Below are 25,708 nucleotides of genomic sequence, written 5' to 3' on the forward strand. Positions count from 1 at the left end.
AGGACATCACATCTAAGTCACCTCCACCACCCACTCAGGCTCAACACCAGGTCCCACTCTTAGGAGCTGGTGAAGTCCTCTTTGTTGAGTGGACGGGATGTGTATGTGCAGGCACACCTGGTTTTGCTGCGCTTTGATTTACTGTGCTTCACAGATGTTGCATTTTTTACAAACTGAAGGCAAGACCCTCCACTAGCAAGGCATGGCTATGCACTTTATTGTGGTACTTGCTTTACTGCAGTGGTCTGAAACCCAACCCACAAAACCTCTGAGGTATGCCTGTACGTAATATATAAAAAGGTATGCATAGGTAAATATGATCCAAAACAAAACTGCAGAAGTTACCATTACTGCAAATAATGCGTTTAGTCAAGACTAGGATAAAACATGACATCGCCTTTATCACTGAATTCTCACGTGTAACATGGCCACAATGAACGAGTTGCTGAGCCTCAAAATAAGATATTCTCTTAACTAGAATGCTCTCCTAAAATAATGGAATTTTACAGTGCTATGTGCAATAATGACTATAAAACACTGAACTATCTTTAAGGGCCTTGTGATTCAAGTGGAAGTTAAATAATCTTCTAGTATAATTTTTGGGTTAAATGTATTTTTATTTGGTCATCTGTGATGGTGGTATTATAGCTTTGTTTATCCTAAAATTCATAAAAGCAGTATAATCTACCAAATTCCTAGCAGAAGGAAATCTGTATCTATGTTATAATAAAGAAACTGAGGCAGGAACTACCAAAACCGTATGTATCGGGGTACCCCGAAACTCTTCTTATTGAAAAAGCAAATATAGTACATTATGCTTCCACATTTCATATTCCAAATAGATCTGTTTTTGTGCTTTAAGTTATATGCAGGCAAGTAATTACTATGTACAGATTTACAAAGTGCTGGATAAGTGATTCAGTCCTAAATTCTAAACCAAAAGAATATGCCAAAGTATCAAACATCTGGTAATAAATTAAAGTCACTACTATGATTTTAAAATAGGAGAATCTTTATCCATTGCTCTTCAATAAGTGCTGCTCTCGGAATGTGATTTGTAAGTGACAGTGGTAGCCTGTTTAAAAAATAAAAGTACTTCTCACATTCTATTTAGTTTTTACTCATAGCAATTTGAAAATAAATTTTCTCACGTTAAGCAAACTTACCAGTGTCCTATAGGAACATTAAATATCAACATCAACTTTCTTTTCTTCCATGCTTTTTATCCTTCCTACCTCCCCCACTCCCCATTGTTTCTTTTATTCCTTGAAAACAGACAAATAAAACACCTTCTCTGCTTTGAGATATATGGCAGAAAAATATGCCTTGAAAATTCGAAATCTCAAAGGCAAGTTATATTAGTGCAGCGCTACTGACAAACTACAGAGAAAAGGCATAAAATCATTAAGGTTAAATGGCCTGGCCTTGGAATCCTGCTCTAGATATTAAAACACACAGACAACAGTAATAAGATGGACACAGTAACAATGGAACCAAGTGAAACAGTAATACAGGCTCCTATGCACCTTCCCCTTTGTCTTCTTTTCTGTTTGGGGGCAAGGATGTGGGTTTGGCCAAGAGGATGTTTAGCAGTACTGGTTTGGGGTAGACAGCTTGAGAGGGGAGGCCCCCTAAGAGGAAGGAGATACACTCTGGGTATCAGAAGTGGCACTGAACTTGTGCAGTGGGACATCTTCACCAGAGGGGACAAAATGTTGAGACAAAAGCAAGGCCTGCTGTTGCCAGTTGTGGCCACAGGATTCTCTTACTACAAGAGTTCTGTGGGCCCATAATAATTCATGCCACCCTTCAACTAGGATTGGCTTATCACGCTTCAATAACTATTCTCATAAAAATGCTATTTATACGGTAATAAAAATGTTTAAGCAGCACAATGGGATTAGAATGGCATGTTCTCTAAGAATTACAAGCAATGAAAAGTAATTAGTAGTAAATCATCATTAAAGACAAAAAACTCTAAACATTAAAATAATAAGCCAGAGAAAAACACAATTTGCAGAAGTCAACAGAGTAAAGAAAAAAATAATAAAGACTGTTATGTTTATTTTTTTTAATGCATCTATGGACTAATATATAATTCTTTAATAATGTTGCCAAGTGTAAAACTTTATAGTTTTAGCATGTATACAGTGAAAATGTTTGGGTAACATATGGTATATTGGGATAAAATTTAATATCTTACAAATTTTAAAAAGTTGTATTTTAATTACTATAGCATCTGTTTGATTTTAGCCTCTTTCAATGTTATATCACAGTAAATTATCAATTAAAAATCATACCTGCAAAATGAATTTTACTTTTTATATATACCTAAAAATTATAATAAAGAAATTTATTTAACATTGAAAATAAACATATTTTGATTTTATTATCAAAGGGATGATCTATACTTAATAAACTCACAAAAATCTGCCTACTCTAATTTTCCACAGAGAACATTAGCAACATACCTCTAACAAGTACACTATTACCTCTTTGAAAGGTAAAAAAAAAAAAAAGTAATAAAATTTTAGCTGCACAATACTTATGCAGAGCTGATACTACCTTTCAAAAGTTATAATGACTCATCAGCATCTGTACTATAAATTGAAAAATAAACAAAATAAATTAACTCTACAATATGTTAATAGCACTGGTATTGAAAATATGAAATGAAAAAAACGAATGGAGAGTAATACTTCCAACAAAACTAAGCTAACAGTTACCTTTGGATTTCATTTCTTAGACTACTAGTACAAATCAAGTACAAAGCTAAACTTTGGAATCAAGTGGAAATGCTGGCAAAAAATGTCAAGTCTTCAAGATAATCCATCGAAACCAACCTGGCTATCTCCTCTCGATGGGCAGTCCAGTCTCGGATGTAGTCTTCCTGCTCTTTAATCCGGTGCTTGAACGAGGAGCCAGTGGGCACTGCTGGCCCGGAGCTCTGCAGCCGAGCCGCTTTCAAGGCTGGAGAAGTACGCAGACGAGTATGTTTAGGGGAATTACGGTTTGATCCAAATTCATCTTCTGAGGTGGAAGCATAATCAGTAGGAAAGCGCCTCCATCTTGAATTTACTAAATTAGTTTAATTATTAAAAAAAGAATTATTATGTTATCTTTTAAAGGAAATAAAGTAAACATCATGATTTCAAAAACACTATGAGAGCACACACAGCACAATTTTCAATAAATGACATACACAAACCTCACAGAAACCATAAGTCTACTACTCCTTAAAGATAGAAACAGCACAATTTGGTAAATTAAAAACAATGAATAATTGAAAATAATTGAAAGACTGTGTTTTTCATAATATGGTGAATAAACATTCAGATGAAAAATTCACTAATGGTAAACAACTAAGCAAGCTCTATCCATACATGTTTAACTCAGGTACTTTTGAATTGCAAAAATTTCTCATTTGAATGAAGATATGAATTTTCTAAAAAAAAAAAAAAAAAATGACAGCAACAATAACAAGAACAAAACTAAATTAAGGGAAAAGATTTTTCATGCCACATGGACTTTCAACATGGAGATGGTAAAAACTCTCTTTTCCCAACATACAAACGTGCATAATTCCGGCTGTGGAAATTATGCCTTTATGGCAGAAAAAAAAATATTACCTCTGTCATTCAACATCCTGTTATGCTATGATTGGAAAAAACCTTTTTACATGGTAAAAACACAACACAGCATCTTCAGTACAACTCTGCTGCTTGACACAGGAAGCATATGGTGAAAACAGACAATGGCATAAAAGCTACAAGGAGCAAAACTACAGGCCGTTCTCACAACCACTGACATTTAGGCACAAGAGATCACATTTAAAAAATCAGTAGACAAATTAATGCAGACATTTCACCACTATTGTTACCAGGATCAAACATAATTTGTGAAGCATAAATAGAGGTTAAAACACAGAGACACGATAGCTAATTTGCAATAACTCCACGAGGGCAGGAACCGTGCCTGTTTAACCCATCAATGAATAGCCAGCACTTAGCAGAGTGTCTGGTTAGCAAATGTTTAATATTTTTGAATAAATTAATTAATCCCTGGGCACTGGCCATTTGCTTTCTCGAGTTGGGAAAATCCTAATAAAAAGCATGAGATGTTTTTGGTAGTTAAAAGTAACAAAACCTTAGTTAGCCCCTGCTATAAGTTCCAATTGCTAACAATATTAGTAAAGTGTTTCTCTTTCTCTGTCTCTCTCTCTTTTAAGAACAGAAACTGATCCTAGGCTGTTAGACTGGTGAAATCTAGAATTCCTTCATCTTATCCCCTAGAATTTATACTCTTTGTCTTTCCCACCCAACTATGTTTTTGCCTGGGGCTCTGGTAAAGCTGAGTTGGCTCTGAGATAAAGCTGATACCCGAGCTGGCTCTCAGATACAACAGAGAAGTCTGCAATCAGAAATATGCATAAATAAGAGCCTATCCATTTGTCATGAATCACAGTCTATCTGAAGCTTCTATTTGGAGTTTGGGACTCATGGGTATAAGAGAATAAAGATATGCAGAAACAGCATGGATCTCTGTAGAGGTGTATGCAAATACATACCTCTAGGAAATTAATTGCAGAGATTTTTGAAGGCGGGATTAAATATAATTTCTGATTTTTATGTTATATAATTAACATGAATTAATACTTTTACCATGGTGGAAATTTACTCACTTCCACACATTTGAAAACTCCCATTAATTGAACTGACCCTGAGAACTTGAAAGCAATTTTAGGAAAAGTTTAGGAATAGGAGCAAAGAGGTGTTAGAAACAAATTAGAAATATTGCAAACCAATTAAAATATGGCAAAACAAATTCATACTTTTCAATAAAGGCATTTTCATTTAATGCTAAATGTTTATTTTGTTACCTTAGAATATTATTCATAAAAGGAAATGCTTAAATAAAAAAGATCATTTGTTAGATTAAATTTCCCGATTTTTGACTTGGAAACTATGGTAAGCATACCTATTACTGAAAATTGTTTGGAGAGAACAATACCAATAACAAGGAGCTTCAATAAATTGCAGACGATATGAAACCATAAGCAGGTATGATGGGACTAAGGAGGGGACTTCAGAGACAATTTACAAAGAATGGCCACAGTAGCTGATCCAGGTCATGAGTGGCAGAGTGCAGGAAAGCAGAATGAGAAACGGAGAACCAAGTGCTACTAACGTATGTTAAACATCATATGACAATCTATAAGCACAGCCACGCTAGAATTAACTTTTAATAGTATGAGTCTCAACATCAGAAAATTGTAGAGACAGTTTAGAGAGAAAAAAACTTTCTTTTACAAGAAATTCGTAAACTTTCTACGTATTTTGTTAGGTCTACCTAAGAAACAATAAGAACAGCGATAGCTTCTAACATCTTTAAAAAGAAAAGCAAACCAAAAGAATAAAGCATATTTTTAAAAGTGGAAAGGTAACATTGCTAGATTTGTTCTCTTAAAATTGAGAAAGGAGAAAGTTAAGTAGGGTAGAGCAGAGAAATAAAAATGATCACTCTTCAAACAGCCAAGGGTTATCTTTACCAGGGGCAAGCACGTCATACACAGTGTGCTAGGCAGCAAAGCTCAAGGTTCCTCTGGACACCACTTAGCTTGGGTAGTAACAGCAGAGTGGAGTTAACATGGAGGGAAATGACCACCGGGGGAAAGGGTCTGGGAGAGGGACTTCAATGCCAGGACCTCTACCCTGGTCTTTCTCAAAGAACTTCTTCTTTTAATAGCTATGCTTTCTTATCCTTGCTTCCAAACTACAGCAGTACGTTTCCTGGTTGGTGTGATGCTGAATAGCACATATAATACAGTGAAAGTTCTAAGATGAGCTTAATTAGTTTCATAGCTAACCAGAAAATTATTTCAGCTACATTAATATTAAACTTATTTTAGTTATAAAATTAGGCAACACTCCCTCTTGTGGAAGTAATAAACTATATTCACTGTAAAAACATACCATGATGTCTAGAGAATTATAAAGGAAAGAGTTATTAGGATCATTTATCTGCAAATGCTCTCATTTCTTTTCCTGTCACCAAGATTTTGTCGGCTTTAAAACATCCACATTACAGATGTATCCAAAGCATTTCAGACAACAAACACCGCATCTTCACACTTGATATAAGAATATTTTTGTAGGAATTTAAACCACAAACACGTTTTACATGTATATTTATGAGCAGGTAGCAATAAGATCATTTGAGGAAAAAAAAATCCCTGACAAATATCTTAAATGCATGCCCAACATTTAAATGCACGCCCAACATTTAATTCCTCCCATCTATAAATTTTGAAGACTAGAATAAAAATGGGAAAGTAAACAGTCAAAAATAAAAACATCATGTTATCATCCTTAGAATTTTTTTATAGAATGTGCACTTAAAACATAATGAAAACCAATTGCTTTATTTTAATTATTTAGGGTATTTAGCTTAAAATACATCTTATTAAAATAGATCTGGATATTTCTATATAACTTGATATTAAAGGATCATTGAAGGAATTTTTTGAGGAAAAAACTAGACAAACTAAAAGTAAAATACATCAGAATTAAAGAAGCAGTAAAGAACCTTCACTCTTAATTTTGTTAAAATATGAAATCTGAAGTATTACAGAATGACTTTTATATGTCAATTTGGGCAATATCACAGGCTCTAGGTTCAGATATTTCAGATCTTTAAAGCTGACCATGTGCACAGCAACACTGATCAGTATGGTTCCACATTCTTCTACATCATATTTCAGAAGCTAGAGATTTTCTTTTCTTCTTCCATTCAAGATATTACTATTATCTTAAGTAGAAATATCATAATAGCAAAGATAACTCAATTAACAACAGCAAAAAAGTATGTTTGTTTTTTGTTCTTTTACTACCTATCCCATGTAGCTATTAGAAAAACTTTTTTTGTTTTTATTGATTTGAGAGAGAGAGGAACGGGGCTGAGAAGGTGAGAAAGAGAGAGAAGAGACAGAAAGACAGAGACATCGATTTGTTTTCCCACTTATTGATGCATTCACTGGTTGACTCTTGCATGTGCCAGACCTGAGATCAAACCCATAACCCTGGCCTGGTGTACTGGGATGACGTTCTAACCAACTGAGCCACCCAGCCAGGGCCCATGTAGCTATTTTAATATGTTACCACTGACTAAAATATCCTGGCCACTGTCTTTCTAGATACAATAGCATAAATGGGCATCTTGAGAGAATCTGGATATACGACCCTGGGTCACAATGTGGCTTTAGGCTCACTGGAGGAACACAGACTTGGTAAACATCAGAATTACAAAGATCATAGTGAGTAACCTCAAGACCTTTACATTGTCTCCTGGCCTCTATGTACCCCGGTGAGGATGCAGGGGAGTCTAGCAGGCGTCCTCCAGGAGCCGGCGTGCAAGGGGACCCGGAGTACTCTCAGAGCCACACTGCATGTGGCAGAAAGAGTGACACACTGGGAGCGAAACGCTCTGGCTGCCCATCCTGTCCCTGCCACAGCTCTGCGACCAGGGCAGGTGGCTTCACCTCTTGGCCTTGGCTACCTAAACTGAAGAACCCTTCTAGCTGTTAAGTTTCATGATTTTAATTATTTAATATACTACTATTAAGTATGAAAAAGGCCAGAAATCATGTACCTCAATTTGCCCTGAGAATTTCAGTGAGCAAATCAAGGTACTGTTTGGACATAGAAAACTGCGTGTTTGTCATACTCTGTATTCAAAGAAGCCAAAACAAAACTCATCTTTAACATTGTGTAAATATGGTATCTTATAGCTGTCTCTTAGACTTGCTGAAGTTATCACACTTGGTTTGCATCTCAAATAAGCCCCTCAAGCTAAACACCGAGGAATACCACCAGATCATCAGACAACCAGGACAGAAGGGACAGGTGTTCCATGCAACTGGTAACACACAGCTATGTCACAGCCCGTGTTCAGACAGGAGAGTACTGAAACCTTTCCACAAATTTAGACATGAGGTGACGAAACACGCAATGTGACAGAAGACGGTTTATCAGAGGACACACCCCAGTGTGTGGCACAAAGCAAATGTGAGTTAAGAGGTAGAGCCAGAAAGAACAACAGAATAACACCGAGTAACAGAAACCACGAAGCAGTTTTAAAACACTGGGTGACAAATCTATGAACCACCAACCAAAGCTTGAAGTGCAGAACCAAGAGGATGGCGGTAAAGAGAAAATGCAGCCTTTATTTTTGGAACCATGGTCAGCGCTATGCATCTTCAGCCCACACCCATTCCTGCCACAGGTCCAACCATCATCACCACACCCCGACCAGGACAGACGGAAATGTGAACAGAGTGTAGGAAGCAGCGGTGAAGAGAGAAAAGGAGGAAGAAAAAATGCAAAAGAAAAGTCACACACACCAAGTACCGTTACTTGGCAGTCCTGTGGGCACTGCTGCGCACTGACTTGCCCATCACCCTAACTCAGGGTTTAGAGCTCACCCAGACGCTAGGCAGCTTCCCCTGGCCTTTTAGGCCACACCCACAGTGAGGCTGATTGTGAAGTAGTGAGGCCACGTCTGCGAGATGCACACAAGTATCTGTCTCCAAGCCAAAGGGGCCACGAGTACTCCCACGGCTTCAGCGCTCAATGTGAAGTACAGAAACAGGTAAATATGCCAGAAGCAGCTAAAATCTGGTGGGGAGTAGGCAGTATTTGTAAACATTACAATTAATGACAGCTAATTATCATAGTTAAATGACATGGCAGTGTTTGTGAGATAATAATGCTCAGAAGCTGTTAGATTCCTGTAACCAGTTTGACCCGCGTGTTTGGTGACCGCCTTAAGCATCTATTTCTTCCAGTGCACAAATCACGGTTAGTTCCACCTGCCCGACCATCAACAGATCTTCTAAAAGTATACGTAAGGTGTAAGACATTTCAAAACGGTAGGACAAAAAGGGTAAAATATCTGATTTAGATCTGAAAGGATAATATACAGTACACTGCTTTTCTTTAGGTTCATAAGGGCTTTGAATTAGGTGAGGATATTGGAAAGTTAAATACATGCTTTTAGGGTCACAGTGTTAGTTCCTGTACTCTAAACCAGATAATAATTCCTGATCTAATTCTGACATACACATCCAGATATCTCACCAACAGACAACTGCATCTCCCGAATCAGTTCAGTATACCTCTAATTTTGAAATCACTATTTTACTCCAGGATATTAACTGGAAGTATATATAACTTCTGAATCTTCTATTTACTAAGCTAAATAAAATACTTTTTACAGCAAAAAAAAGTCTCTATAGAGTAACCTTCCTGTTGAGTATTTTGGGAAGCAACAATGAAGATCTGGTTTTTTAATAAAGGAGTCCCAAAACATAAACTAAATATGCTAATATTATAAAAAGCCTGGATCCAATTTACCTGAGGGCGAGCCATGCGTCGAGGTCATACTTTTGACCTTGGAGTCTGAGAGTCGAGAGATACTGTTGGCTCTAATTCTAGGAGAAAATTTATCTGAAGGTACTAATCTGGCTCCGCTTCTGATGATGGCTTCGGCGGTTCGCGAAGAGGCACTGCTTCTCGAGATGGTGGCTTCGGAGTCGCTGCGCGCTGACAAGGAGCCAAGCCTTGTTCTCCGAGGCTGAGCCAGTAAATCAATCCTCGAGATGGTCCGCCTTCCGGTGGGAGGTTTGGATGTTGAACTTGTCGTGGACACTTCAGAAGCCACAGAGGCTTTGTCGGCATCGGCGAGTTCGCTGTCTGAGGCCTCACCGAGCCGGGCCCGGCGCAGGAGGGAGGTCCTGGTGGGCCGCGGCCTGGGGAGCGTGGTGGACTTGCTGCAGGCCCCGGGCGCCGCGGGGGCAGCCCTGCATTTCGTCCCCCTGCCTCCGTCCAGTTTGGAGTGCGCGAGCTCGTCGGCCGAGGCCAGCGGAGTCCTTCCGTGGGGTTTACAAGAGTACTCCTGGTCCGACGACAGAACGTCGGAGATGGCAGAATGAGGCACGCTGGAGGTTTGGTCGTCGTCTGTCAAGTCCACGGAAGGCTGTCTCATCCTCCCGCTGGACTGCACGAACTTACGCCCATCTGCTCTCGAGCCGACCTCGGTGGAACGGCTTTTTGTTTTCTTTTCGCCTTTGTCCCTAGCACCGGACGACGACTTGGCACCGTCTTTGGAAGGAGAGCCCGAGGAACACCTGTCCTTGTAGAGACTCGTGAAACTCTTGCGCTTTTGGGTGGACTTCCTTTCGGTCTCTCCGGTGACCAGGCTGATGGTACTAGCCGTGTCCACATCAGATTCCGGGGAAATGGAGTTGTCTCTGTTGTAACTGGGGGTATCCGGGCCTTCGTCGGTTTTATTATCTTCACGCAGTTTAGCTTCTAGAAAAGCCATGACGGCTTCGGTGTCTTTTAGAATCAGGGTCGTGTCCATGCTGGCGTCAGTCTCCATGGAGTCACTTCTGTCGCGCAGTCTGCTGGCAGACGCTAGAGCTAGGGAAGCGGGTGTGGACGAGGCCTGTTTATTTATATGGGGGATGAGCTCTATGGGGATGTTTGGGCTGGGCTTTTCGATAGTGAAGCTTCCTTGTCGCACTAGTGGCTTGGAGGAGTCCTTCTTGTCCCCTCCCTTTGCAGCGTGGCCCTTCAGAATCTCCTCAGCTTTCCTTCGCTTGCCCTCACTTTGAACCACCCTTTCTCCCTTGCTTGCAGAATGTCCTGGAATTTTTTCTTGAGGCTGTGACTCCTGTTTAAAAGATTCCTCCCTACTTCTCTCCACGGGACCCGAAACATTTTTGGAAGACAATTTCGTGGGTGTCCACTGCGCCTGTTCCTTTGGCTCTTGTTGCTGCATTCTGGCCAACGTCTGCTTTACCAAAGAAGCTTCCTTCTCCGTGTCGCCCTTCTCCCTCCCCGGGGAAGAGCTGCCCAGGTGCAGCAGGGCTTTGCTGTCTCCGCCCGATTTCAGGGTCTCCCCGTTGACTGCCCTGTTCATTCTCCCCAGGCCTCTGTCAGCACCTTGTTTATCTTTCTGGTGCGCCTGTGCAGGGGCTTCCTTCTCCTGCAGCTCCGTGTCCTGTTTCTCTCCTATCTCTGACCTCGGGGTCATCGCCTTCGCTCTGGAGCTCTCCAGAGCCTTGTCTTCGCTGGGGAGCTGGGGAAGGGTCCGTCTCCTCCTCTCGCCATGACCAGCCAGGGAGGTGGTGGAGCTGCTGCTTCGCACTGCAGTGCCGGACTCGCCGACATCCGGGTCTGCCAGATGAAACCACAAGGAAGAAATCAGGGCCCAAAATAAAAATAAAAATAAAAATAGTACCATGTTACAGTAGGTTGTGAAGTGCAAGTTAGGAAAAGGCTTAAGTATAAAACAAAACTTTGACTGAATAAGCTGGCATTGTGACAGAGTGGTCTGAAGAGCAAGGGCGATGCCAAGGGCACGGACAGGCGGGTCACTGGCAGGGGAGCCAGGAGAGTCAACTGTATGAGATGAAAATTGGGGTGTCTGATCTGAAACGTACCTCTGCTGCCTCCTTTTCTTTTACTGTGTTTTATGGAAGCTAACCCTGCACATTCTTGCTTTTATGACTCGTCACGTCCTCTAAGTGTTGCTCAAGACAATAGACTCCAACTAGCGAATTAAAGATCTGCACAAAGAATGCCTAATAACACTGTTTACTTGCTATACTTTCAATGACATAGTAAAGAAGAATATACCTAGATTTTGATGAGCATTCTTATCTACTAGAAAGAATAAGTAAAATAATAATAATAAAACAGAAAATGCAGAACTTTAATGAGGTTTTCTAAAAATAAAATTCAAAGCTAATTTAAAGAATTTTTAAAATTATAAGTATGAAAAAAGGTGATAGAACTTGTCATAATTTTACTAATGGAGGGATTTTAAATTAGGATCGTCTGGCACATTAAGGCCGCATAGAGAGATACTGTATATGACCACTTTCTCCTTTTCAAATAAGCAGAAGCCAGTGAGAAAATATACACATTAATGTTTCCATGTTAGAGAATTTGACAATATTTGACGATTTTCCTGAACAAATGAATGTATTTCTGAGAAAAGGGATACATCTTTCAGAGAGATATAAAGTATGATGCATCCTAATCTTTTGAAATGATAAGCGGGGAAAAGATGCTAGATGTAGTTTCTGTAGGTCTTTTTATCCCCTTTACAATTCTAAAAGTTTAGCATTTAAATTTCATAGCAATATAATGATTATGACACAAGAAAATAGTAAACTTATTAATTTATCTTGGAGCAATTAATCATATGTTATCGTATGTCTTATCTCCTTGCTACCTGAAGCATCCTAAATGCAATAGCTACTTTATCTTCTTATATTTTTTTTAGCATTTCTCACGCTCGATAAATGTTTAACAAGAACACTTTAGATTTAAGTGGATGTACCAACTTATCTAAATAAATGCACTCAGAACATGAAGCAGAAATGAGATCCTGAAGGCCGAGTGCTCTACTATTTCTTGTAACAAGGGCAGAATTTTACTTCCCACAGCTAATACTTAATTTTATGGTGGATTCCTTCTGTAACTGTACCTCGCTCCTCTATCTAGTCTCTGTTTCCCAAACACGGACTAGTTCCTGTGAACCAACCTGCAAACCACTCTGACTTTCCAAACATTTTTGGTAATGTGATCAATTACTTCTATAATTTCTGAATGATGCATGATACAGCTTTTCTAGTACACTGTCATGTATCTTACTCAAATAACTGCTGACTAATGTTTACAAAGTTCCTAAACCAAATTTTTGGGGTGCCACAAACCAAAGATAAATTTCTATTTCCATTTGTAAGGATAACAAAATTAAAAATACAGAATAAAAGCCACATATAAATTCTCCTTGAGGGTTTTTAAAGTTAAGAATGTAATTAACTGAATCTAATAATATTATTAGAGGCATGTAACTTTTTCTTTAAAAGAAAGTATATTTCAGTTTGCAGAAATATAATTAAAAGGTAATAAAAATCACATTACAGCCCTGGCCGGTTTGGCTCAGCGGTTAGAGTGTCGGCCTGCGGTCCTGAGAGACCCGGGTTCGGTTCCCGCTAAGGGCACATACTTCGGTTGCAGTTTGTCCCCGGCCCTAGTCGGTTGTGTGGGTGGCAGCCACTCGATGTGTTCCTTTCACATCGATGTTTCTCTCTCTCTCTCTCTCTGTTCCTCTCTCTCCCTCCCACTCTACCTGAACAAGAAATGGGAAAATGTCCTCGGGTGAGGATAAAAAAAAAAAAAAAAAAAAAAAAAAAAATCACATTACATAGATTTACAAAAGATGGAGTAAGTAAATTATATATTAAGTAAATTCTTTATTGATGTATGGTACAAAGTAGCATTTAAATATTTGTTCTATTAATGAATGGCACAATTTGGAATTGTGTTAGTCTTCTTTTTAAATTTTCACGTGTTATATATATCTGTGTATATTATGTGCTTCATCTACAAGTTACCTCTGTCATCAGTGTGAGTTAATTTTAATGATGTCCACGTTAATGAAATTAAAATTATGTATGTAGTATAAGCATAGGCATATGTGAGTATGTTTATTTACTTCTCACTATATAGATTTAGCTTGTTTTTAAAAACTGATGTATTTTTCACACAGACACACACAGAAAAGAAAATACCATTCTCTAAAGGGACAGGTGCAGACAGTTCCATTATCCTGTCTTCTTGATCATGCCGTGTGTGATTAGCGGCCAAGCTGGCCCACTGGGAAACCCAACGCTTGCCTCCAGATGAAGACGTGCCTTCCTAAGGGAGACAAATAAGATGACAAATAACAGCCTGTCGAATCTGATTCTCATGAAAGAGAATTCCAGTTAGTCACAGTAAGCTGTCATACAAAGCAATTAAACCTCACAGTTCTATAGTATCATTTCTTAAATTTCCTCATATACTATAAAATGAAGATTCTCTAGGTACCCCTTTTAACTACAACATTTTATTATGACTGTGGATGTAGTATAATTCAACTTATTACAGATTAACAATGGTACTAAAATAAACTCTTGGACTTAAATGTGCTGTTGCTAGATGAACTCTGGTGTATTATCACAGCTCTGGGGCTCTAACGGTGGAGTCGATTCTACTCCATTCTACGGAGCAGGAAGTCTAAAGGTCTAATCCTAAGTTGTCCTCTAGTCCTCTAAATGTTTCCAGGAATCAGAATGGTCTCAGAGTCTGAAGGGTATTAAATTTGCCAGGTCATGTCTTCAGGGATTTTTAGAATAAACCCAAAGCTTGATACTTCTGTAACACTTTAATATTTTCAGGAGGAGTAAAATAGGAAGTCTACATAACAACATACATTCATACTGGGGCTACATACAAGTTTTCCTTGCACGGGTTGAGGGGCTAGAGAAAAGAAAGGAGGGTCTATTAGGTCACATTTACCAGAACCCTTCCTAGATTAATCAGAATATGAAAACATTGCCTCGAATATGTACTGCTTGCTTCCAATATGTAAACTAAGCATCTTGTAAAACAGAAACCAGAATAAAAATCTTCTAAGATCAAGGGGGAAAAAGAACACTCAAGTACAATAACTGCTTTGACAGTTTTCGGGAAATGGTAGAACAAAAGGGACAATTTTAACATATAAGTATATTTAACTGTCTATAAAAAATATTTTATTTATACTTCAATGTATTATTTATATTTTGTTTTATTCATGCCTTAAGATGTTATTTATATTTTATAGTTATTTACCATTCGTATAATTTAAATTACTTATTTCCTGAGAGGCATTATAGCACAGTGAGTAAGAGAATGAGTTAAGAAATCAAAGCACTTGAAGTTCAAATTCTAGCTCCACAAGGTAATAGTTTGAAGATCTTGGCCAAGTTAATTACTACATACTTCAGTTTCCTTCTCTGTAAAGTGGTGCACAGAAAAAGTTTCCACTGACTGTTAGCTCTACTTCTCAGTTACATGCATTTTATTAGATTTCCTTTTTGACACATCAGTGTGGAATGAAGTTCTAAGATCATTCCAATAAAGGAATTAAACATTTGCTAAATGTATAAATCTCAGGCAATTACTATGCTGAGTGCTTTATATATACCTCATTAAACTCTCTGTAAACTCTCTGTAAACAGGTTTATTAAAAATACCATTGGTAGCCCTGGCTGGTTTGCTCAATGGTTAGAGCGTCGGCCTGTGGACCAAAGAGACGGGGTTCGGTTCCCACTAAGGGCATGCACCTTGGCTGCAGGTTCAGTCCCGGGCCCTGGCCAGGGTTGTGCAGGAGGCAACCAGTTGATGTGTCTCTCTCACTTGGATGTTTCTTTCTCTCCTCCCGTCCCCACCTCCCACTCTATCTGAAGATAAATGGTAAAACATCCTCAGGTGAGGATTGAAGAAACCACCACTGGTAGAGATGAAAACACTGAAGACAAGAGGGGAAGTGACTGAGCCAAACGCACACTGTGAGAGGTGGCAGTTCTGGGATCCGAACTCGGGTTTTCATAGCTCTGCTGTCCCAGCCTCACTCTGTAACTACCTAACTAAGCCACCCTCGAATAATTTCATATTGTTCTAATCACACCCCGGCTGTCCTGCAGTGGCACTGCCTGAGGTGTACAAGCTGTATCTACTGTGCACTTCCTTGCATATTGTTTCCTGGCAGGATAGGTCTTCCCACTCTAGATACATGACCTGCTACGAAGTATACGCCGTGCATATTCTTTTGTTTTGTCTCATAATGCCAATTAGAGCAGCAAGCATAGAGCTGATTGACTGCCTACTGAAAGTTAACACTTTCCCTCACGGACCGAAGAATATTAATTTGAAAAAACACAGCAACAAAAACTGAAACAGAGGTACTGCAAAATGGCCTTAAGCTTTCATTAGAAACAAACAATCTGTAAGAATTTCATTTTTTGAAGTATTTTACAGGGAGACATAGCAATCACTTAATATAATTACAAGTGACAGAAACTCACATTTGTGCATGTAAAAAGTTAACTCTCATCTCCACGCATGTCCAGTTGACTACGATTTGAGTTCAGCTATTGATATAGCTTCCTTTTAGTGTAGCTGAAGGACTGTGCCAATTCAACATTTTTAATAATATAAATGATGTATTTGCTTGACAGATTTCTTTACCCTGACTTTGCCATTTTTTTAAAGCACTAGCCTATATTTTCCAACTGAATTACTAGTATTACTCTTTAAAAGAGCCCCATAGGATTTTGCTTAATAAAGTAAGACAAACTTTCCTCTGGAAAAGAAAAAGTGAAGCATGAGGGAGAGATATATACCTCTGAGTTGGGAAACCCAGGTGTGCTCAGTGGCTTCCTCTCCTCCATCGCTAGTGCAGCAGGACTGAGAGCCCAGTCTTTGATCAGATCTGTATGTTTTTCATTGATAATAGGCCTATTATAGTCCTGATTGTCATCTACTCCAAACACCTAGGAGGACAAAATCATTTTATAAATGAAAAGTCAGATTAATATGTGAATGTTATCAGTAACTTCGGAGGCAAGCAAAGATATTCTAAATTAATTTCAATAATGAGGAAACTTGTTTAATGACAAGGTAACATCCACACGGAGAGCAAGCTGGAGAGGGAACAGGACCGTGGCAGCTCGTGTACAGGTAACCACCCTTTCTTAATATTTAGCAAAAGTAGGTAGTTTTGATAATAAGAAAGACTCCGGATGTTATATTTCATTGTTAAAAGAGGTCAATCATGTTAACCATTGTAACACAGGAGAGTTAAAAAGCATACCACTTCCACTTGTTTTCAGTTTGTCTCTTTGTTCCATTATTTTTGAGAAGCATGTTGGGAAACTATAAATGTACGATTAATTTTGTGTTCTTTCCCTACCAAATGTTTAACATTTATATATATGAGTTAAATTTATACATATAACTAAGTTCTCAAATAACAGATTTTATTGTGTGATCTTTGTATAGGGTATAGCATAATTCTCAAACTATATGCCCCTAAAATCACTCAAAGGCCTTTATTGGAAATGCAGATTTCTGGGTCTACTCACACAGATTAGCATTTTGAATAAGCAGATTGTCTCTGGTGAACACTTTTGAAATATTCTAAATACGGAGACCAGCAAGAATGTGCTTTTAAGAGCAGGACTGTGTCTTAGTCATTTCCTGGCTCATCATAGCCCCTGATTTTGTCAAAGAGACTGCAGAAATGTTAACTACATAGACTTTAACGTTCCACAGTCTCTACTTTGTTCTCGATGCTTATTATTTATAGATATTAGTAGTGCCTCTGATGATCACAATCAAGAAAAATATCAGGTGTTTCAATAAACATTTTGTAGAAAGGTGCTTCAGAGCATAACCAGAGACTTCATTTTGTTTAAAGAGCTACTGTTTAAGCTATTTTCTAGAAAACTGTGCAATGATTATATAATACATCTATCTGATAAATTTTAAAGTTCACATTTAGTAAGGCAGATGTCAGATTTTCAAAAACACTAGAACTTGGGAATTTTACCACTAGATGGCCTTATTACCTAATATTTAATTCAAATATAACTATAATTTTCAAGAATTATGGTTTAATAGTGTTTTGAATATTCAGTATTCAAAGTATCTTTGCTTTAGGAGCAAACTGTAAGTTGGGGTGGTGATAATACAATATACAGGTGATGTATTATAGAACTGTATCCCTGAAACCTATATAATTTTATTAACCAATGGCACCACAATAAATTCAATAAAATAAAGAACTGTATATTATTAAACTTGGATCAAATAGGAATTTTAATAATACGTGGAAGCACATTCTAGAAGAGACAAACCTGCTTCACTTTGCTAAACACCAGAATTAGTAAGTTTGACCACAAGCAGGAGAAAATACTACGTATACTTTTCTACGTGCTCGACCTTCAATCCCACTTGAACAGAAGGTAAATTAGAGCTGCTCAGGTTATTTGTGACCATCTTAAAATTTAAAAATTTACTAACTCATATCACTGAACTCCAAATATACTGGCTTATCTCTTTATTTTTATAATTACAAGTAGAATAAAGACTGAACTAAAATTTGAAAGTAGAGGATAAAAATAACCTTGTTGTATCTCTTTGGCATATTAATTTACAAATTACCTGGATTTTCTGATTTGCTGATATTTAATTCTAATCATACTCAAATGAACTTTCAAACCTTGACTGTCTCAAACATGTAAGCATCAGCAATTTCTAAAAAAATATAATAAATCTCCCCAAATCACTTCTGACACTATTTTGAAATGATGACAGAAGACAAAGACATAAACACAAAGGAGTATTGCATTTAGGAAGAGGAGCTGACATTGTGCAGAGAGAGAACTCAGATTCTATGGGTTCCCTTTAAAGTACTGGACATGCTACACACATATTGGTCAGAGAAGGAACATTTATTTATTTTCCAGACAACTGAGAGCCTTGTGCCATGGCACAGGGAAAGAAGCCTTTAAAGTCCATCCCTATATTTTTTACAATGCTTTGAAAAAGTAATGATAGCAATGACTAGCCAGTCTGAAATCCTTATCGTTTTATGTGTATGTATGTGTGCGTCTAGGTACAAAAACAGCCATTTGTGACAACTTTCATGAGAAAACAGAAGACATCAAAAGCTTACACCATCTACATACTTTAAGGTCTTATACTTTTCACATTTAAAAAGTGCATATGTTCTGTCATGAGTTGAACAGAATTTGAGAGTTGCTCAAAGCAGAGACCTAGTGTGCTGGATTTTCTCATCTTTTCATTATAGAATTTGTCCCCAAGTGACTTCACCCACACCCAAAGCTTCATTTCAACTTCCACCTATAGACAGCTGCTCACCCGCCTGTCACCTCTCCCCCTACACGGCTCAGAGGTACTTCAAATGCAGTATTAACACAGGCTCATGATGCTCTTCTCTTCCCTACTCTGACATGGGTTCAGTCAACCACCAGTACAGTACAAAGTCTGGGCTTTTCATTCAGCTAGGGACTTTCTTTAGCCTAGAAGTCTATGGTGGAGAAGGGAGTGAGGTCAGACACCTATCTATTTTTTATGCTTCCTCTCTAATGGAAACTTCCACCCAAGTTTGTGAGTCAGTTTCTCACTTTTCCAGGTGGGAGCAACAAGGAGGAGGAGTGGTATGGGAATATAAAGCTTCTTTTTGAACTTGTACCCTCTGAACTCTCTGGGTCTGATATTTAAAGATAAACAAAATGGCATTTATCTCAGGGGTAGGGGTGACTTTCATGTGCTCTCTCCTATAGCTCCCTTGATCAAAGTATTTGCATCTCTAATTTGGAGAGTGATCTGTGACCCCTACCATGGCCTCTAGGTTTAGGGTAAGAAGATAATACCTCCCTCCCTACCCCCTCCAAGAATCATGGAACATGTTCTCAGTCTTTTCCTTTGAATATGTGCATGTGAGATTTGGCATCTCACTTTGTAATTTCACATATATTATTGCAGTGGTTACTCTGAACAATGTTAACCACCTGTTACTCAGTTCTGGTACTTACTGTTGGTAGGCTACTTGCTAATCTCCACAGAGGACATAATATTATAGTCAGCCCTCTGTATTTGCGGGTCCTACATGCATGAATTCAACCAACCACGGATTGAAAATATTTTTTGTAACAAGGTACATTACTGACCTGTATTATGTAGGTGGCTGAGTCTGTACTGGACATGCACGAACATTTTTTCCTTGTCATTACTCCCTAAACAATGCAGTGCAACTACCATTTATATAGTATTACGCCGTATTTGGTACAATAAGTAATCTAGAAGTGATTTAAAGTATCTGGGAGGATGTGCAGGCTATATGCAAGCACTATGCCACTGAGATAAGGAACTTGGCATCCTCGGATTCTAGCATCTGCGAAGGGTCTAGGAACCAATCTCCTGCGGACACTAAGGGACGACTGTATGACAGTCCTTGCTCTCAAGAAGCTTAGGTCTAATACAGGATAAAAAACAGAGGATGTCACCTGACCCGTGCAGGGATTCTCTGTAGTCAAAACAAAATTTCTATAAAAACCAGACTATATTTTTAGATTTTACATTAAAGAACTCTAAACATTCTTTAGATGATGAAAAACTAGTATGTATAATGCAAATCAAGCCTATAAAAAGTTTAACTTTGTTTTTTTTTTCACTAGCATATTATCATCTTAGTCATTATTATTTACAAGCTCAGCCTGTACAGAAAATGCCCACCATTTCTAATTCTGAAATCGGAGGGCTGGAGAGGGGAGAGTATATCAAACCAAAGAACAAAGGATCAACTTCATGGGGGTACATTCTATACCTCCTGAGTACTTATAAAGAGGGGTCACATTACATGTGATAACATCAAATATAGGAGGAGTGCTTAGGGGACAGGAAGCAGAGATCAGTGTGAAAAGGGGTGAAGGAAGTGGGCAGACTGGTCTATGAACATGATCTCTACCAGTTCAAATCCATAGTAGAGTTTCCCACACACTATGAAATTCAATTGACACATAATTATTTTTTAAACTATGCAGAATTCTAGCCACTAACATCAGAAAACAAAATCAGTATGATTTAAAAAAAGAAAATATTTTTAAATTTGTAATTTTCCATGAAATTCTAACTTCATTTAAAAAAAACCCTTTAAAAGTCAGTGGAATACATGGTTCTGAATGTGTAACACAGGATTTGTATAATCTATTTATAATTAGCTTTTAAATGTAAAATTTAGACTAAGTTGTTAGAAAGAGCTCAGAATGGAGGTAGGAAAGAGATTTTACAATTGATCATGGTATACCAATGTTCATAGCAGAGTGATACAACAGTCAAAAGGTGGAAACAACCCAAATGTCGATTGACAAATGAGTGAATAAATAAATCCACACAATGATACATTATTTAGTCAAAAAAAGGCATGAAGAGCGGATACATGCTCCATCATGGGTGAACCTTGAAAGCACTACGCTAAGTGAAAGTACCCAGTCACAAAAGCCCCCGGAATGTATGATTCCATTTATGTGAAATATCCAGAATAAACAAATCCTTAGACACAGAAAGTAGATCAGTGGTTGCCAGGGGCTGAGGGAGGGAGGAATGGGAAGTGATTGCTTAATGGGTATGAGATTTCTTTCTGGGGCGATGAAAATATTCTGGAATTAGATACTGCTGCTGATTGCACAATTTTGTGAATGTATTAGAAGCCAATGAATTGTACACTTAAATGGCTAAAATGGTGAATGTTATGTGAATTTTACCTCATTTTTTTTTTTAAAAGGCACCATCTGGCTTTATTCTTTCCTTTTAACTCTGTCTGAGTGAAAACATGCTCTCCAGATATCTGCCCTCTCCCTGAGTCTATCCTGTGTCTTGATTCCTCCCATTCCTCAGGAGCATTATGTCCACAATCTCTTCCTTTCCCATCACTGTCTGGCATTCTTTTTCTATTAGACCTTCTTTCATACCAAATTTATGCTCAAGTCTAATCTAATGTTTCTATAGTTAAAATGTCCAAATTCTCTCCTCTTTATGGCTCATTTCCTGTCACACATTCCTTCTTTTCATCACTAAAATCTGACTGCTCATCTAGGACCATCTTACCCTTTCCTTGCCAAGATTTCTATGTGCTAAGTCATTAGAGAGGTATCGCTAGAAACTCAACTCTAGTCTTCTACTAATCGGGGCAATTCTCCTGAAATTTACACATTTCTTTTGCACCTTTCACACTATTAGAAGCTAAGCTTATACAAGGTTTTAAACCATAAATGTTAACAAGTTACCTTACGGTCAAGAGATAGAAACTAGTTTCAGTGTGGCTCAGTGGTTGAGCGCTGACCCATTCACCAAGAGGTCGCCGGTTTGATTCCCGGTCAGGGGGCCTGCAGGAGGTGGCTGGTTGATGTTCTCTCTTACTGATGTTTTTCTCCCTCTCCCTTTCTCTCTCTTTAAAATCAATAAAGAAAAAAATAAAAATAAAAAGAACATAGGAAAACTTGTTTGTGGAGGCCTGGTGGGATCTGATCAACTTATAAATCCATCAAAACAAATTAGCTAATATAAAACTAACCACATACATACAATGAGAAAAATAAAAAAGCATATCTAATTTTCCTTCTCATTCAGTCATTTAGAAGATATTGACTGTCAAAAACAAAAAGAAAAGATGCTGAGTGTCTATGACCTGCCAGGCACTGTTCTAGGTACAAGAACTACAGAAGTGATCAAGACAAATAGGATCTTTCTAGAAAAGGACAGACAGAAAATAAACTAGCTAGTGGTGAATTCCATAAAGAAAGTAACACATGGCAATGTGATGGAGATCTAAAGGGAAAAGGCCGGGCCACTTTAGATAGGTGGTCAGAGGACACCTCTGAAAGCACTCATGAGAAGGAGCCAGACAGACAAAACACCAGAAGAGCTGACTAGGCTGATGGCACAGTCTGCAAAATGCCTCTTTGGCAGGAAACTAAATAAGATTTCACCTAGTAACAGAGAAAGGGAAATGGGGGCAGACCTATTAAATGTTAAGCTTCTGACTAGGAAAAGGTGAGGGTTCCCTTATGAAGGTTTAGGAATTAACATACCATAAAAGGGTTTCCTACTCCTAATAAGAAGGACATAGGGGTGCTAAGTATGGGAGAGGAGCATCAATCAGAATGACCAAAAGTAAATTCTCTACATAAACCAATTTTAAAAGTTGTTAAGTGTATAGAGGACAAGAAAACAGATAAATATACGAGAAAGAAAAATCAGGCTGCCAGAATTTATCTTTTCAGAACCACAATTTGCTTTGGCCCATTAACTCAGGTTATTTCTGGATTGGCAGGAAGTAGAAAAATATTAAGTCCAACATGAAAAGCTGCCTGTTATCAAGGTCCTCTCTTACTGTTTCAGCCTCTCACTCGATCTCCGACACCTTCAGTCCCACACCTCTCTGACTGTCTGAGTGGACTTGGACGGTGCTGCTTTCCTCTGGGTTCTGTCTGCACTGTCCTTCTAGATTTGGACTCTGCTTTATCACAGTTCCCCTGGATCTGACTCGGATCTAGTCTAAAATCTTTCTGTAAACTTTAGGGTTTGGAACATCCCCATTCCAAACCACTCACACCTGGGTCCAGGTTCTCAGCAGGGACGTCCCTTCGGCTGCTTGACTCACTGCGGTAGATGGCCTTTGTTCTGTGTTTCTGGTCTTGTTAATAGTTCTCCTGGTCCTGGATTCTTCCCTACCAGCTGCTGCCTACAGAACCAGACCTAACAAGACCCCAGGAGGGAAGAGAATATGCTAGTAAAGAGGCATTCTTGGGGGAAACGTGCCACCACAATGGACAGGAATCAAATCTCGGCACAGAAAATTGGCAGAATTGCTCTACGGTATGAAATTTATGGTAAGCAGAAATACCCCCCCCCCTCAAATATAGAGCCTCAGGCCCTCTACAATGACCAAGTTTCTTCTTGTTCCTTTAATATTTAGCTTTCTGTGCTCACTGTAAGTTTTTCTCATTTATCTTGGAAGGCTAGGAAGTCAACACTCTCCTATACCCTTGGCAGTGCCTGTTTTGACAGAGGAGCAGGCAAAAGAAACTGGTACTAGTGATACTATGAGGGTTCTCTAGATATAAGAGGGACGTCTAAGGAGGGAGGGCTAGGGGAGATTACTGCTACCGTGGGATATAATTACCTTTCATCCAGGCAGTCAACAGCACTTTCTTACAGTGTATCTCCATGTAAGCTTAGATGTAAAACTTAAGAGATCTTAATAAATAATAGGCATTTGTGTTAATACTGTAAGAGGTAAAATTTGGGGACAACGCATAAAATAACATTACCTACTAACAAACACACAGCATAAAAATATAGACCAAAATGCTGTAATCCCATGAGTTTTGGGGATTTGGGGAAGGGATCTCTCACTACCATTTAACTACAACCAGCACAGAAAAACAAAGATGTGACATTTCACCTTGGTTGTCTCCTTAGAGACCCCTTTTTAAACTGTATACAAGTTCTTCCAAGTTAAGATGCTAATATAGGTTCTGCTTATCTTAAGACCCAGAAAGAAATCAATGTATTTTGGGAGAAAATTAAAAAGGCATTCAGTGCTTATCATACTTAACATCAGTGTATTATGTGATACTGTTGCTCACTCACTTCTTTTTTTTTCTGCTTTTGGTTCCAAGACGCTACTTCTCTTATTCCTCTGTTTGGTCTTTTCCAGGTTCCTTTGTTCACTCTTACTTCCTTGTTCAGTGTTGGTGTTGCCAAGAAGTTCATACTTTCTCTCCTCCCACGCTATACATTCTTTCTAGGTGAACTCATCTATTATTTTGCATTCAGCTACTCTCTAATAATTCCCAAATTAGTATTTCAGCCCAGATCTCTTACATAAGATCTAGACATTTATATTCAACTGACTGTTGGACATGTCAGCAGTTTTTTAATTGCCTTCTCTGCTTCGGGCCTTTCCAATGCTCAAGTCATTCTTCACACTTCTGACAGTGATTAGATCATCACTGCCCTACTTAAAAGTTTTCAGTGACTCCCCACTGCCTTCAGCATTAAAAAAATCTAGAGTCCTTACTATAATACACAAGAGCCTTCAAAGTCCAGTCCAATCTCTCCTCTCTAAAAGTAACAGTGGTCCTCTGAATAAGTCCTCCAGCCTCCCGTGCTTTTGAACATGTCACAGCATCTGGAAAATCCCCTCAACCATGTCTATTGTGGGATTAATTCCATCTGTTTCAAAATGAGCTCAGTTGGCAACTCAATTTTTATTGAGAATGTATAAAATGCCAGGCACTAGCAGTCATGGAGTTTATGTGTGTGTGTGTGTGTGTGTGTGTGAGAGAGAGAGAGAGAGAGAGAGAGAGAGAGAGAGAGATGAGAGTGAGAAGGTGAATAAATAAATAGGAAACTATCAAGTAGTGATAAAGCTTATGACTAAGACCAAACAAGATGATTTGACAGTGACTAGGAAGGTTTCTTTAGCTGCACAGCTAAAGACTCTCTTTAGGAGGAAGGTATGTTTAACCTAAGATTCCCTCTTGGAAGCTACTGGTACCCTTCCGCCAACAGCTTATGTCCAAAAGCATTCTTCATACTACTTTTAATTCATGCTTTTACTTGTGTAGTTCTGTCTCTCTATATACTCATTTCTTGAAGGAAAGAACTCTGTCTTTTCAATTTAAATCTCTCCTAACCCAAAGCCTGGCACATAGCTGATGGAGAATAAATATCTCCAAATAAATCAATCCATGAAATAAACCGGCTCTCACATGATGAAGAGAAAAAGGAAAGAGACTACGTAAAAGTTTTCAGGACCAGACATACTGTTACATTCAGATGGACAGAGCCGATGGCCCCCAACGCCCATCCCACACCACCCCAACGACAAAGGGAGAGAAAAATGGACGGCAGTGCTTATTCGGCAATGAAATGATGCCTGCACTCACTCCTCCCAAAGCTCGTGCGCCTCAGTTCTGCTATTCTTGGTTTTCGTTTTCTCCACACCCATGTTACTTCATCTTCTTCAGACATTTGATTCCTGCTTCTCTGCTTTTGTTTCCCTGGAGCCTGACTTTAGTTGGCCTGAATTTGCCTTCTAGCTTTAACCACGGCTACTAGAAATCTCAGCTTTTTCTTCGGTCTTCACGAACTAAAACAGTGACTGTTCTTTCTCCCTGTCGTTATGGTCTCGGCTTCGTTTCCTGGTTCATACAAACCAGGAATGACTGTGAATT

General features: G+C 38.6%; 1 protein-coding gene across 5 annotated transcripts in view; it reads right to left on the reverse strand.

Moving 5' to 3' along the window:
• Positions 1-25,708, reverse strand: part of CEP170 (centrosomal protein 170) — a 111,978-nt gene that overhangs the window by 19,437 nt on the left and 66,833 nt on the right. For 4 of the 5 annotated variants that reach the window (XM_036277340.1, XM_036277343.1, XM_036277344.1 and 1 more), the window contains 4 exons: positions 16,283-16,432; positions 13,646-13,772; positions 9,411-11,237; positions 2,844-3,078 (listed from right to left, as the gene is read on the reverse strand). In XM_036277340.1, the coding sequence (XP_036133233.1) occupies positions 2,844-3,078; positions 9,411-11,237; positions 13,646-13,772; positions 16,283-16,432 (2,339 nt within the window). The remainder of the gene's footprint in view (positions 1-2,843; positions 3,079-9,410; positions 11,238-13,645; positions 13,773-16,282; positions 16,433-25,708) is intronic. The other variant, XM_036277342.1, reaches the window with a different exon arrangement.

The sequence above is a fragment of the Molossus molossus genome, unplaced genomic scaffold (assembly GCF_014108415.1).
Source record: "Molossus molossus isolate mMolMol1 unplaced genomic scaffold, mMolMol1.p scaffold_m16_p_23, whole genome shotgun sequence".
NCBI classification, from domain to species: domain Eukaryota; kingdom Metazoa; phylum Chordata; class Mammalia; order Chiroptera; family Molossidae; genus Molossus; species Molossus molossus.